Source organism: Gopherus flavomarginatus, chromosome 9, assembly GCF_025201925.1.
Source record: "Gopherus flavomarginatus isolate rGopFla2 chromosome 9, rGopFla2.mat.asm, whole genome shotgun sequence".
NCBI lineage: Eukaryota > Metazoa > Chordata > Testudines > Testudinidae > Gopherus > Gopherus flavomarginatus.
The window spans coordinates 70,584,225-70,599,591 of record NC_066625.1 but is presented as its reverse complement, the minus strand read 5'-3'; the positions used below and the strand labels follow the sequence as shown (position 1 = coordinate 70,599,591).

At 43.6% G+C, this 15,367-nt stretch overlaps 2 protein-coding genes across 5 annotated transcripts in view; one reads left to right on the top strand and one right to left on the bottom strand.

Moving 5' to 3' along the window:
* DMXL2 (Dmx like 2) overlaps positions 1-8,835 on the top strand; it is a 153,260-nt gene extending 144,425 nt beyond the window's left edge. For 2 of the 4 annotated variants that reach the window (XR_007776179.1, XR_007776180.1), the window contains exons 45-46: positions 7,700-7,903; positions 8,734-8,835. Coding sequence is in view for 2 of the 4 variants with exons in the window: in XM_050966857.1 (XP_050822814.1) it covers positions 7,700-7,809 (110 nt within the window). In the remaining 2 variants the exon portion in view is untranslated. Of the gene's footprint in view, positions 1-7,699; positions 8,014-8,733 lie in introns of those variants that run through there. The other 2 variants (XM_050966857.1, XM_050966861.1) reach the window with 2 other exon arrangements.
* GLDN (gliomedin) overlaps positions 1-11,513 on the bottom strand; it is a 37,683-nt gene extending 26,170 nt beyond the window's left edge. Inside the window, exons 1-3 of the mRNA XM_050966909.1 lie at positions 11,193-11,513; positions 5,533-5,584; positions 2,861-2,878 (exon numbers count right to left, since the gene is read on the bottom strand). Coding sequence (XP_050822866.1) covers positions 2,861-2,878; positions 5,533-5,584; positions 11,193-11,513 — 391 coding nt within the window. The remainder of the gene's footprint in view (positions 1-2,860; positions 2,879-5,532; positions 5,585-11,192) is intronic.
* Positions 11,514-15,367: the final 3,854 nt, after the last annotated feature.

Here is a 15,367-nt window from a genome sequence, read left to right as displayed (position 1 = left end):
AGTGTGTGCAGTTTGAGCCAAAACTTTGGAACTGGTGAGACTGTAACGGCTGCAGTTTCTTTATAAACTGCCTGTCCTACAAACTAAGGCTCCTCAGCACCACTCACTGTGTAAAGGGATAGCTCAGTGCTAGGAGCCAAAGGAGATGTATGATCGAAATACATTCAGCCATTTGATCTGACTACATGACACATGCACTACAGCATGTTACGTTTGTTTATTTATTACAGTGTTTCCCAAACTTGGGATGCCGCTTGTTTAGGGAAAGCCCCTGCCAGGCCGGGACGGTTTGTTTACCTGCCACATCCGCAGGTTCAGCAGATCGCAGCTCCCACTGGCCGCGGTTCACTGGTCCAGAAAAGTGGGAGCTGCTGGAAGCAGCATGGGCCAAGGGACGTACTGGCCGCCACTTCCAGCAGCTCCCATTGGCCTGGAGCAGTGGACTGCGGCCAGTGGGAGCCACGATCTGCCGAACCTCCGGACGTGGCAGGTAAACAAACCAGCCCAGCCTCCCAGGGGCTTTCCCTACACAAGCGGCGTCCCAAGTTTGGGAAACACTGATTTATGAGATCAATTCAGTGCAAAATGATCTGAAAGTAAATAAGGCATCAGGCAAATATTAAAAATTATTACATAAACAATGCATATGTATTAATTGTCGTGTGAAAACACACAATGCAGCTATTGTTTACACTATGTGTTTCATAATCTTTAGTATTCAATTGATGCCTTATGAAGGGAAAGATCATTGTATGCAGAAAAAATGCTCATGATGGAAAACAGATATTATGGAATTAGTTTCCTGATTTAATGTGGGTCAGTTTGCTAATAAAGTTTGGAAGATTCTGCAGTGTGGATCCTATTCAGAAACATTCATATAAAGATAATGGTATAATAAATTTAAAGGGCCAGAGACACCAGCATGCTCCAGCAGCTTTGTGACACTCTGGTGATGCTAACCTGCCATAAATTTATTTCAGTTAGCCAGTTAAGTTGGATTTACAGCTGCTTTGCATCACCAAAATGGAACAAAGCAGATGGAACTTCCTGGGGAACCTGGCCTAATAGGACAGGAATGAGAGACAGCTGTAGCAGCACAAGTGTAGCTAGGCAGGCAGGGGAGACGATCTCAGATTTATAATCCTTCTTGCTACTCTGAGACAGTCATGATAGGGACACCGGTAACTCTGGATGGTTGTAGCAAAGCAAAGGAAGAAAAGTGATCCTGTGGTTCAAGTATAGCATTGGAAATCAAGATATCTGGGGAGGGATAGCTCAGTGGTTTGAGCACTGGCCTGCTAAACCCAGGCTTGTGAGGTTAATCCTTGAGGGGGCCATTTAGGGAACTGGGGTAAAAATCTGTCTGGGGATTGGTCCTGCTTTGAGCTTGGGGTTGGACTAGATGACTTCCTGAGGTTCCTTCCAACCAGGATATTCTCTGATTCTTCATGGCTCTGCCACAGACTGCGTGTGACCTTAAGCCTGGTGTTCCCCAGCGTTCTTATCTGTACATTGGAGACAACTGAGGTGACCAGATCATCAAAATGAAAATTATACCTGACACTCTTTCCCCAACGATAAGCCTGTTCCCTCACTGACCCCCTTCCCACAGCTCCTGGGCTGGGACCTACATCTGATGATGCTGAAACAATCCACCAGGCTCCACTTATAGCAGTGAGGGAGTGGCACCCCGCAATTCTACCATCAGCTTCCTTTCAGAAGTGCTACTGTGGCTGTTTTCCCCAAGGGCGAGAATGGCTTTGCAGAGCCTACAGCGGCACCCCCTGCTGGGAAGGAATGGTGAATGTTGCTGTTGATCAAAAATTGGCTTGGCAGAATTCCATTTGTTTATCATTTCAACAGACAATATTGATGTTTATTTTTAAGCATTTTTCCTATTTTATCTTGTTAATTTTTCAGAGTTGCAGGAAATTATCGGCAGATCAACCAATGCGGGGTTCAGACAATAATTATTTATAACAGTAGATGTTGAAATTCAAAAAATTAAAGTTTTAAACCACTAAAGCATAAATTGTCAATATATGTCAATATATCCAAAGTGTAAATATCCTTAAGTCAAATTCTAATAAGTTCTGAAGCTGCATTTTTCTTACTTTCTCTATCTGTAAATTTGTATTATCACTGATGGAACTATTTTTTGTTGTTGCGTGTTTATTACGGTGAAATCAACGTTTACTAACATTTACCAATAAAAATCAAATCCTTCAAGTCTAACTATACAATAGCATAGGTGTTTCATTTTAAAACTCAAAATGTTGAGGACAGGCTGAATTTTACTGAAAATTGGGACTGTCTGGGGGAGGGAGTACAACAACAGGCTATCTGATCACTGGAAGGATAACGACACATGATCATTGAGAGGCTAAAGTTGTGAATGTTTGCAAAGCATTTTGAGATCTTCTTATAGATGCTGTAGAACTGCTAAAATTACTCTTATTCTCATTCTCCTGGAATAGCTAACAGATGGGTAGCAGTGGATTGGTAGGCAGGCCTGTGTACCATGAGCTCACCACACTCAGAAGAATGAATGGGAATGATTAGATGTGGAACAGAAATATCATAAGAATAGGCAGAGAAGAGAGCAAAGTCTTTTTTTCTCTTTGGCATAAGAATTACACCCCAGGTCACATAATACAGTCAGGCTACAAGCACTTCTAGATGTTCAGCATCCAAATATTTCCTTATTAGTCCTAGGAAACTTTGGTTCATAGAATCAGGGCTACTCTTCAGGAAACATGGAGATCGCTTTGTCAGGGGTATGTCTTTATACAAATATTTTTTAAACCACCAAGTGAATCAACATCATACCTACAGTATTAAAACTGAAAAGGTATCTTACCTGGGGAGCCTGGAGGGCCTAAACCAAAAACAAGCAAAAGAACACGGGAAACAAAGAGAAAAAAATGGTGAATGTAACTTGGCAGCGCAAGTAAAACCAACACTAAACTCAGCTGATTAGCATTAGACCAAAACAAGACAGAAAAGAACTTTCAAACTTCTGCAGAGGCACTTATGGGTTAACTATTTTGTATTAAAAGTAAGTACTGAAGCATTAGTGCAGATCCAGCCAGACTTCCTGTATAATTAATTGCTTATGAGGATAATCTTTCAAAACACCCACTTTATGTGCCAAGCCCAGTCATTTCTTAAATTTCCACTGATAACAATTTGACAAAGAATGGCCTCTGAATTCTCAATGCTCTTGAATGAATTAATCAGGAGACAGGTGTTTATGTGCCTTTTCACTAATATGCGCCTAAGTCATCCATTAATTATTATGTTTACATTACTTAGTGCCTCATAAGGAGTTCTCTAAAGTCTTGGTTGTGGTAATGGAAGAACAGGTCTACAATGTCTCAGATTAAACATTGCAAATGTCATGAGAAAGTTTTTTAGCGAATATCCATTCCAAAGTACACATCTTCCTGGGTAATCAGCAAGAATTCAGAGGTTTGAAATAGGATGGTTAAATATTTTCTTTTTTCTAATCCTCAGTAACTACGGCTAAATAACTTTTACTTGTAATTGTTCTCTGTTCGGGACTGGATCTGGGTGCCTGTGAAAGTTCATTATGTGGTAACACTAGAAATTGGATTCACTCTAGTAATTCAAGGGATATGTGTAATACAGGACATTCCAGTGGAAGCTGTCAAAGTCTGTTCTGTATGTGACTTCAACTACATTGAAAACAAACCTCCATTAGTGTATGCAGAATATTATCATTCATTTTACATGGAAGAGAATCTTAAAGCCCATAAATTAGGGTAGCTTTTACGATGTATGCTAAGACCCCTTTGCCCTGCCAGAGCAATATAAAGAGGCCATACCGTACATGACTTCCATGCCTATAATTCTTATGAGGCAGAAGTAAATAATTAATATGGGGCATAATAAGAAGTGGCAAATTATCTGTTCTATGCAACTTCTGGTAGAACATACTTTTGGCAAAAACTGGGGAAAGTTGGAAGATAAGAAGAGAGATTACTGCTGAGATTAAAAAACTGAATTCTCTGTACTAACATTTTTACCAGGGCTACAAAGAAAATTTTAAAATATACAACTTTACTTAGAAATTAAAGAAATAAACAGATCTCTGACACTAAACCTGACAATTTAAGGCATTCATTACAGGAAAAGTGAAGCACAGTTTGGAACAGCTCTAAACCTGCACTGCAAGTTAATATTTTTTTCAGTTAATTTTCCAAGAAATGCCTGATTTTTTCACAATGGACATATTTTTTATTTAGTACTCTCAATTACTTTGTCATCCTGAACTCACTGAAGATGCTAGATGTCCTTTTATCACATAGATAAATAGGAAAAGTACTTGAAATGTAGCAAATGTAAGGAAGACAACTAATGTCTATCGTATAGTGAGCTATTGTTAAAGCCACCGTTGGAGTGGGGCTTAACCGAGATGAAGATTCAAGGAGTGCACAGAAAGGGATTTAGCAGGCATGGAGTAGTGTGAAGTCAGAACTCTGGAACCCAACACAAGCTGTACTTTAAGCTGTACTTGACAGTGGAGCTGTCTTTGTTTCAGTCAAATTTCATCTGTGCTTTCAAAAGGAGTTTTTGTATTTTGTCTCCAATATATCAAAGCTGGATCCATACAGGGGAAATATCCCACAAAATTCTAACTCATTTTGAATTCAGGTCAGTTAAACTAACATTAAACCCTGTTGGATCGGTAGTTCATATCAACTGCAAATGGCCTGAACTGTTTTAGTGAACTGGTTTCCAAACCTAAATGGTTTACTCATTTTCAAGTATGTATCTCAGCTCCAGCAGCTCAGTCTACTATATACTTTGGCTAGCAAACCCAAGACAGAGCCCTTGGAGTAACTAAAGCTTTACATTTTCTGGTTTTCCCAGACCACATGCAAACTTTTCATGCCTTCAGCCTGCCCCAGCCATCAAGTATTTTGAAATTCCTTTGGATTTCTGAGAAACCAACCCGAGAGTCTCGTGCTATGACCATCATCATCCTTCAGAGTCCACTACTTCCACTCCTACTTTAGCCATGCCATTTTCTACAGCGATACAAGGCCTGCCCTCCCGCTGGGTTGTCCATCTCATGCTGATCTAGAATCAAGAGGCTGAGCTCCAGTCTTTAATGGTTGTATGGCACCCTGAAGATACCAAGAGCTATTAAGAACCATTATAAAGATTCCAATTCTGTAATGAGCTCTGCAAGGGTGGACTCCCGTGTAAGAAAACTATCTGGGAAATAAACATCCCCAGGTAACAATGTTATTCTGGAGACTTTGTATATTCTTGTATTATTTAGAATAGCTTGGTATTACTACTACAGGATTGCGTCTTTACTTTTTTCATAGGAACATAAACCAATGATACTGTACATTTTTAATCAGATCAATACTATCAGTCCCATAAAAATTATAGTCCTACAGCCTATAATTACCTCAAGCCAATTTTTCCTCCAAAAATTATTTCATCACCAACCATACAGCATTCAGCATAATGCTATAGTAGTATTTGAAAACATACCTGTTAAGCATATCCCTTTTGTGCTGTTACATAAATCCACCATCACACGGACCTAAGATCACAAAAGAATGTTTCAGTTTCTACAGAAAGGACAAATAAAACCTCTCTCTGGTTCACTTTAATCTTCTGTGTGATTGCTGTGCAAAAAGCAGTTGGGAAAATTATCTCTTCTACAACTACACCACCTAGTAGAATGTGAGCAAACTATTTAGGCCTTAACTTTGGCCTTCTGAAGACCCGCATATGTATTTGTAAATGATTCTGTCTTTAGGAATCTGTGCACTATACCATTTTAACAACATTTTTTTTTTTTAAATACTGCATGGGCACATCTCTGGATGCAGTCAGAGTAGAAAGACTTACACCTTAGTTCACTTAGGTTTTCATGGCTCTCTATCTGAGATAGGTTATCAAAGATTATCAAGGCCGGCAGCAGCCAAATATGATCAGTGTTTAACTCATACATATGTCCATTTATGGGTCATTTTCTATCATGCAACGTAACTCAACTTGCTTCCCGGATATATAAGGTGATCCCTACTAATTTCTTTACTTGACATAGTACAGAGCAGCATGTGAATTTGAAATTAGATTATTGGAACCTCATCCATTTGTGGCACTACAATAACTGGGGCATTTGTTCTGATACTTATAATTGAGAGAGCCACAATTCACCATCTCAACAAGACCATCTTTATAACAATGTCCTTAAGTTGTAGTAGGTATGCCTACCGATAAATTCTGGTACTGTATTTTTGTCTACATTTCTTTCTTTTTTATTTACTTCCTAAGAGTGAACATTGTACTAATACAGGGCTCAGCACTGTGAGATGATGAGTACTCTCAACTCCCAGGGATTTGAATGGCAGCTGGCAATGTTCAGTACCTTGCAGAATCAAAGAGTCCTTATATAAGTGCTAGCCAAGTTTTCTGATCTAAAATATGCTTTATCTCATCATTCACTATACTTACACAACATCTATCTTCAGATGTCACAAGTATCTTTCCAGGGTAATATAAAAACCACAGCATTCTCTTTTAAGTATACATTGTCGCTGTTGTAGCTAAGTTTATTTTTATAAATCAAAAGATACAAAGGATCAAATTTCCAGCCTTCAATTGTGCTTGAGTAAAACTGTGCCTCCACTCAGCACACGTGCATGCATTTGTTTTTGCATAACCTTGTGTGTGTCCTTTAAATAATCTGAGGACATGCAACGTTTATCATTTGCACCTGAAAAACCCATTGTCAACCAACTGTCATTTAATCTGTTCTTCAATCTCAAAAGTTACTGAAGCTAGGGGGTAGAAAATGCATGTGTCTTGGGATCAGTAATGGGATATTTACTGCAGCTTTTGTTCTGTTGGTTATTGTTTCAAATCCAGCCCACAATGATATTGACTAAAAGCTGTTGCTACTTGGCGACAGTTCTGAGTCTTGTGTGATTGGTGGCCTCCATGTAGCGCCTACTAGACAGCTGTCCAGGTCATAAAAAACAACCAATAAATTCACTGCTTATCAGAATCTTTGTTGGTAAACTCAAGCAAGGAGACCAAGAATTCAATGGCTATGGAGAGTAAATTTCCTCATACCACCAATAAGTCAGAGTCAAAGCTCTTTTTAGCTGAGGAGCATGGAGAAGTTTATACCACCATCTTCCCTGCTGAACTTCTGCTGTGGATGGAGAATTTCTGTCGCCATGGCTGTCATACAACCCTTTTCATCAGCTCTAGGCTCACTTTAAACTTGGTTTAAAAAGAAAAAGAAGAGAACGCCAAACACAGAAAGTGAGAGAGATACCAGGCTTCAAAGAGTTCTTCAACAAAAACAAGGAAATCAAGACCTGATATTTCTAATGTAAAAAAGACAAGTCAAGTCAATTTTTTAAAAAAAAGTATGAGGCTGTCTTTATAAATAATTTAAAATAAAAATTCAGGATACAAAAACAAAAACAATCTGGGACACAAAGGTGGTTTGGTGTTGGGGTTGTTTTGTGTTTGTTTTGTTTTTTCTTTTCTTTTGCTATGCTATTCACCTATCAGAACCACTGCCTTCTGATTTTTTGTCACTGGAGCAGGTCTAGGGATTCAAACTGGTAAAACACCAACCCTACTAGCTCACTGTCATCCACACAGAACACTAACTGAATGTTTTACTGCCCCATAGATGTTGCTGCTCAAGGTGATGGTCTACCTCAGAGGTTCTCAAACTGTGGTCCATGGCCCACCAGTGGACTGCAAGGTCCATTCAGGTGGTCCGCGGATAGTTCCCTCTAAGGTGCACACCTGGGCAGCCGCACACGAGAGAACAAAGGCGCAGGCATGGTCCTCTAATTAGGTGCCTGGACCCTGGAGAAGACGCACATGTAAGGTGAGGTGGTGGCCTTGGGGGGAGTAGGGGACAGGTGGGAGGGGATGGTGGAGTGAGAAGAGGGGGTGGGAGAAATTTGGGATGTGCAGGGCTGCAGCAGCCAGAGGAATAGATGACTTTCCCCAGCTCCAGGGCTTAAGCTGCCGGGGAGAGACGGCCTCCTTCCCAGCCTCAGCTCTACGGTTACTGTGGCGGGGGAAAGAGGAGGAGACCCTCCTCCTCCCCAGTCCCAGCTTGGGGGCTGTCGTGGTGAGGGAGAGAGGGAGAGACCTCACCTCTTTCCCAGCCCCATCCCAGGGGCTGCCATGGCACGGAGAGAGGGCATTACAAAGGTAAGGCTATTAAAATATGAGTTGTGTGCTTTTATTTGTAGGACAAAAAAAGGTTTTTATATATATAGTGCTTTTATCCAAAGTGCTTTACAATAGTTAGCTAACAGTACAAACAACATTTGGAATGATCATTTAGTGGTCTACTAAGACCCTCAGCAATTTTCAAGTGGTCTGCAAAAAAGGGTTTGAGAACCACTGGTCTATCTATTTGATATTGCCACTATTACTCACACAATCAAGGCAAAGGGCACAACTGCCTGAAGTGCCAACAAACACCAGGTGTACAACATCATATGACACTTTCTACTGAGACAAAATTTCCAGTAGAGGCTCTGATTCAGCAAAGTACTAAGGGCTTGTTCCAAAGTCTATTTAAGTTAACAGAAATCTTTCTAATGACTTCAATGGGCTTTGGATCAGGCCCTAAAGTACATGTTTAACTTTAAGCATATGACTCAAACATCTTTTAAAGTATTTTTCTTGATTGTTTTTACCTAGAAATATCAGATCTTAACTTCCTTGTCTTTGCTGGAGAACTCTTCATAAGGACTGTCTGCCCTGAGTAAATGGGACTATGCATGCTTCAGTACTTCGAGATGGAGGAGTGGGGACAGTGGAAATTTTGCAAGAATGGATCCCAGAGAAACAAATCAAAAGATCCTTCTGAGTATATGTGTTCTAATGATTCATGTATTATGTGATGCTTAGTTGTAGTGTATTTATCTACAGCTATCTAACAGGTATGCAGATTTTGAGTTCTTTGTTTATTTTTTAAATAAGAAAGGGGCTTTCTGAAGGCCAATCCTGCAAGGTGCTGAGTACTTTTGCAAGGATCAAAACACCTTAAAATTCCACTAAAATCAGTGGGTGCTCAACACCTAGCAGGATCAGGCCCTCTTCTTCTGTAGACCTGTGTTGACAATTAGCATGTGTTAATTTTTTCTGAGGATCTTTCAGATTCCAAGCTGCATTTCAGATTCATTCAATTCTTTCATTTGTACATCACTAAATAACAATTTAAGATATTTCCAAAATGGTTTTAAGGCTACAGAAAGTAAAATGTTCTAGTAAAAACCATACGATTTTATGAAAAGGATTTCTTCTTCAATAAAAGGAGTTTAAAACAATGTATGCAAACCTGATCTTCCTAACATTTGTTCTCAAATATGAGAAAATAAAACATAAGCTGCTTAACTGTGCAAGTCTTTGTGTTTTGGACTTTTAATCAAGAACTTGCCACACAACATTCTGATGCAAAAGAAATATCAAAAGTACTTCTGTTTAAAATGTCAAGCCAATAAACTTCAATATTATTATAATTACACACAAATCACTTTATGCAAGTAATCTCATTAAATTCAGTTGTTATAGTGATAACATATACATATATACAAAGACCAATAGTTTATTAAGCATAACAGTGACCTCATTTAGTGTGGCAATACTGACGAACCTTACTTCCACAAGTAATCCTTAAAGTCATTGGGAGTATTTACATCAGTAAGGGAGGGGGGGGTCTCAGATTTGCGTGTTCTTGTTATTTTTGAGCCAGGGCCTACAATCCTTACTCAGGCAAAACTTACGATGAGTTTCCCACATGTTGATGGGATTTTTTACTGAGTAGATACAGTAGAATCAGGCCCTAGAGCCCCTTTCCTAGAAACACTCATGCACATGAGTGGAACCCCATATTCAGGAAAAATTCCCATTAAAGTGTGAGAAATTCAGTGCCATTTTGCCTGAGAAAAGACTTCAGAATCTGGCCCAACAGTAACAAAGGGCTAAATCCTGCTTTCCTTACTCATGTCACTAATCCCACTGATTTTAAAGCTTGCTCAGTGAATAAGGTTTTGAAGGAATGGGCTGCTAAAGGGATGACTAATATGCCTAATAGTAAAAAAGTAGAAATGTGTATGACTGTAGTTAATTGTTCCGAATTATACAATGAGATTCAAACTAGTGGTGTAATACAGGGGAGTATTTAGAATTTTAAATTCCTGAAAATTGTCATTTTATTTTAATTTATTTGTAAAGGTCTCTTTTTTATAACTAGTTTGAAAGCTTCTTGTAGTAGTTTAACTAAATCCAATATTGCACTTTTTAAATAAATAATTAAAATAGCCGCCTCTTTCAGGAAAAATTGGGAATCCTTTCAGATCCTGTTAAGAGCTGTTGCTCTTATTTTGTCTGCAAAATAATCATCTCAAAAAACTTTAGTTACAATCTGTAAAACAATATAGTCTGTTTTATGGATTTCTCTGCTTTAATATTTGCAGCCTATAACCAGTGTTAGTTTTTCATGGAAACTAGACTGAACAAAACATTGGGAAATATCCCGTAGGGAACACAATCCCTGCAGGGGCAGGGGCTGACCAAACAGTCTTTTCTCATCTCTGACTTCCCTGATATGGGAAACAGATGAGATTTGCTTTGCTTTTTCAGATTTGGGAACAAAGATGGAGAAAGATTTTAAAGGACCGTCCAAGGGACCCGCAAAAGGCAGTGGAATATTAGAGGGATCATTAAGGGAACATGAAACCAACTACTACAAAGGCCATAGGTGCTCGAGGTAGGGTGGCTTAGGCTACCTGTGTGATCTGGCCCTAGTGCAGAGGTCACTGTTTCTCCTCACTCACATGCACAAACGGACACTTTTCCTGAGACGTGAGAAAGTCCCACCACTCTTCATTTAAGTTTCATGTTAACATTTATTTCTCAAAACACCCTCCAATACGCTGGCGAATGTCACCAGTAAAGTTCTCCGGGCAGTGCCTGCCCAGGCGAGCACTTGACCCAGGTGCTGGTGACTCAGCCGTTCCCTTGTGGGAGGGAAACAGACATGTCCTTGGGACTCCAGCGTGCGCCACAGGCCCTGGCTCTTGGGGGACCTTCTTATGGACCCCAGCTCCTTGGAGATGCTTTCAGGGCCCAGCCCCTTCCCCTAGGGCGCACCCTACCGGCACCATGGAGTAGGTCATCATCATCAGCAACTCGTCGTTCTCGGCCCGAACGTGGCCCCTGGCGCGCGCTCTGCGGTGGCTCCTCTTGTGCCGGGCGGCTCCCGGGGCCGCTGCCCCCGGGGCGGTGGGGCCCAGGAGGGACCGCAGGATGCTGTCAGTGTCTCCCCCCTGCGGCCGCGCAGCCTCCAGCTCCCGCAGCGCCGCGCTCAGCTCCCTCCACTGGCCCAGCAGGAAGAGCGTCCCCGCGGCGCTGAGCGCCGAGAGCAGCCCCACCGCGGCCAGCGAGCAGCGCAGCGCCCGGCCGCCGTCCCCCGGCATCCCCGGCCCGGAGGCGCGCTCGGGCGGGATCCTGCGAGGCCGAGCGGCTGCGGCTCCCCGGTGCTAGCGGGCAGGCGGGGGCGGAGCGGCGCTGTGGCCAGGGGACTCGCTGCCTGCGGCTCCGGGACTGGCTTTATGGCCCCTGGCACCGTGGGCTGCTCCCACCGCCAGCCACAGAGCCACCGGGGTGACGAGGCGGAATGAATGGGAGAGGCGGGCGCCGCGGGACGGGCAGCAACGGGCACGGGGGAGGGACACGGGGGACCCGGACCCGGGGGACCTGGCCCCAAGGCAGGGCAGGGACATGTGAGCAGGGACACAGGGGACCCGGGGCAGGGCGGGGGACAAGGGGGCAGAGACACGGGGGACCTGGCTCGGGAAAGGGCAGAGACACGGGGGGACCCAGCCCTGGGGCAGGGCAGGGACATGGGGGCAGGGACACAGGGGACCTGGCCCCAAGGCAGGGCGGGGAACACGGAGACAGGGACACGGGAGACCTGGCCCCAGGGCAGGGTGGGAGACACGGGGGCAAGGACACAGGGGACCTGGCCCCGAGGCAGAGCGGGTGACAGGGGGGCAGGGACACGGGGGACCTGGCCCCAAGGCAGGGCGGGGACATGTGAGCAGGGACACAGGGGACCCGGGGCAGGCCGGGGAACAAGGGGGCAGAGACACGGGGGACCTGGCTCGGGAAAGGGCAGAGACACGGGGGACCCAGCCCTCGGGCAAGGCGGGGACATGGGGGCAGGGACACGGGGGACCTGGCCCCAGGGCAGGGTGGGAGACACGGGGGCAAGGACACAGGGGACCTGGCCCCGAGGCAGAGCGGGTGACAGGGGGGCAGGGACACGGGGGACCTAGCCCCAAGGCAGGGCGGGGACATGTGAGCAGGGACACAGGGGACCCGGGGCAGGCCGGGGAACAAGGGGGCAGAGACACGGGGGATCTGGCTCGGGAAAGGGCAGAGACACGGGGGACCCAGCCCTCGGGCAAGGCGGGGACATGGGGGCAGGGACACGGGGGACCTGGCCCCAAGGCAGGGCGGGGAACACGGGGACAGGGACACGGGGGACCTGGCCCCAGGGCAGGGTGGGAGACACGGGGGCAAGGACACAGGAGACCTGGCCCCGAGGCAGAGCGGGGAACATGGGTGCAGGGACACGGGAGACCTGGCCCCAGGGCAGGGCGGGGGACATGGGGGCAGGGACACGGGGGACCTGGCCCTGAGCAGGGCAGGGACACAGGAGACCTGGCACTGGGGCAGGGCCAGAGGGGACCTGGCACTGGGGCGAGGGTCATGGGAGACCTGGCACCGGGGGTGCAGGGGTAGGGACACGAGGTGGGGGGGATAAGGACACAGGAGATCTGGTATATGGACTAGGCAGGGGATAAGGAGGAGGGACATGTTTCTGGCACATATGGGATCAGGACACAGGATCCGAAAGAGCAGTTCGAGGCACATTAGGATCCAAGGCCCAGAGGATAGGGCAGGTACAGGCACACAGGAGTGGAGGGTCAGCGACGGAGAAGTGAGTATAAGGGTCGGAAGAGGACAGTGTCTGGGCTACAGCTGAGTTGACAAGGGTCAGTGAATCAGGCACAGAGGTTAGGGGTACGGGGTACAGAGAAGGGTGGATGCAGTTGGGAGATGAAGAACAGGTACCAGAGTATGGGACAGAGGCTTAGGACAAATACAATCAGAGATTGGGGCAGGGAGCAGCAGCATGGGAAAAGTCAAGGGAATGAGGATGATGGAAAAAGATGTGGAAGATGGGCACAGTGCCAAGGGATAGGGAAAGAGAGGCAGAAGATATAGGTTAGGACACTCATTACAACTTCTGGCTGAAATATTCATAGTGGGCATGTAAAATTATGAACCCAAAATCCCTATTTACATTGATTTGTTTAGGTACCTAAAGTTAAGCATCCACTTTGAAATTGTTTGCCTTGACCTTTGCCCCTGAAAATTGAAATTAGGTCAGGATATTGTTATGGGAAATTGCAGGACAGCCAAGGGGAAAGACAGCCTTTACTCCTTGTTGCCTCCAACGATGATAGACATTTAGGTACTTAAGTAGACATCACTACTTCCACTGTCTATTGGACACAGTACTATTGTGCTTCTGGCCATATTATAAGGATAGCTGTATGACATCCCATTTTGCTGCTTGTTAAAATGATTTTTGTATATCTACAATATAATTTTGTAATTTAGAAAAGCAACTTGATGTTTTCAAAAAGGTACCATTTAATTCACTAATAACCATTTAAATAGTGTTATGGCTGTAGAACTGGGCACACCTCCAAAAGCCGTATGAGAATTCACTTTTTATGATCATAAATGAATTATTTTACCCCAATGTGCTGTGTGGGAGATATGAACCAAATTCTGCTCCCAGTTACCAATCTAAATCCCAGGGTATCTCTATAGAAATCAATGGAGTTACTCAGAATTTATCAACGGTGTAAATCAGAGCAGAATTTGGCCCATAAATGTTACAATTTTCATACAAATCTCCAAAAGACTTTAACCCTTGAAAGAAGGGTTAAAACATCTAATTACTAAAGAGAAATGTGTGTATGTATAAATACACGAGAGCACACACACAAATTCAAGGTCAGTGCCAAAGCCACTGCTTTTTCCCATGTAACAATTATGCAGGTTAACCCTTCTTAAGAGTTTGCTAGCTTTTGGAGGTTTGTAAGACAATTTACAGGCCGAATTTACTTTCATTTACACTCCATTGATTTCAGTGGCATTACTCCAAATTTACATCAATGTACCTGCAAGCTGAATTTGGCTATATCACACACACACACACAACACAAAGAGATTAAAATTATTAATGGATGATTATAAAATGTTAATTTATAGTCATAACTGATGGGCTGGAAAAATTTCCCCTTCCACTTTCTGATTAGAGAACCATAGCAGAGACTATCCAGAGCATTCACCCCAGATTTTATACCAAGCCTTGTGCTTGCTTTGCCAGCTCACTGGAAGTTTAGCTAGTATTGTGTGGATAATCTTGCCATGCAGGAATATTAAATAAAGTTAACTGATTATATATTAGGTTACAGCTTGGAAATGGTCAGAGGTGAGGTTATGGATCCAGAGCTGGAATGTTTGGTTCAAAACCAAATCAGGGTTTAGGGTTTGATGGTGCTGAAACCTATAAGCTGTTCTTTAAATCAATTGATCTTAAGAACTTTCCACCATTTTAAATGGGAGAAACCTCACAAGAGGGGTTCCATATTCTTGGGCAGAAATCTTACCAGAATGGCCATTTTCTAGAAATTTCAGCCACCTCTCAACCAGAACCAGAAAGCTGCAGCTTCAGATCTGACCTAGAATTTGAAACAACCCTCAAATGCTTCTGATTTTGGCTTCTCTCTGCTAAAGGCAGTTCTGATCCAAAACATTTCACGTATTGTAAAGGAGCCAAGTTGGGGGGAGGGGACACAAAAATACAGCTCCACCGTACTAAAGCCTCATTATGTATAAAAAGACCCAACATGAAAAACAGTTGGTCACTTCAAAAGTTAAGTTAAAGAATACAAAAGCAGGGATAATTTCCTAAATTCATTGTTCACACGTGAGTATAGGAACCCTGTAGGCAGGGTGGGGGCAAAGGAACTTAACTGAGGTCCTGAGTGATAAAATTTCCATTGGCTTCGGTGGGAGCAGGGATAGATCCTGGGCCTTGTTTACTTGACCATTAGAATGACTTTTTAATGTGGCTCTTTTATACAACTGTTGTTCCTTCTAAGTTAGCTACAGTAGACTAGTTTAGAATTTACATTAGTAATAGTGGCTTATTATATCTATCTGAATATCCGTCTGTCTACACCAG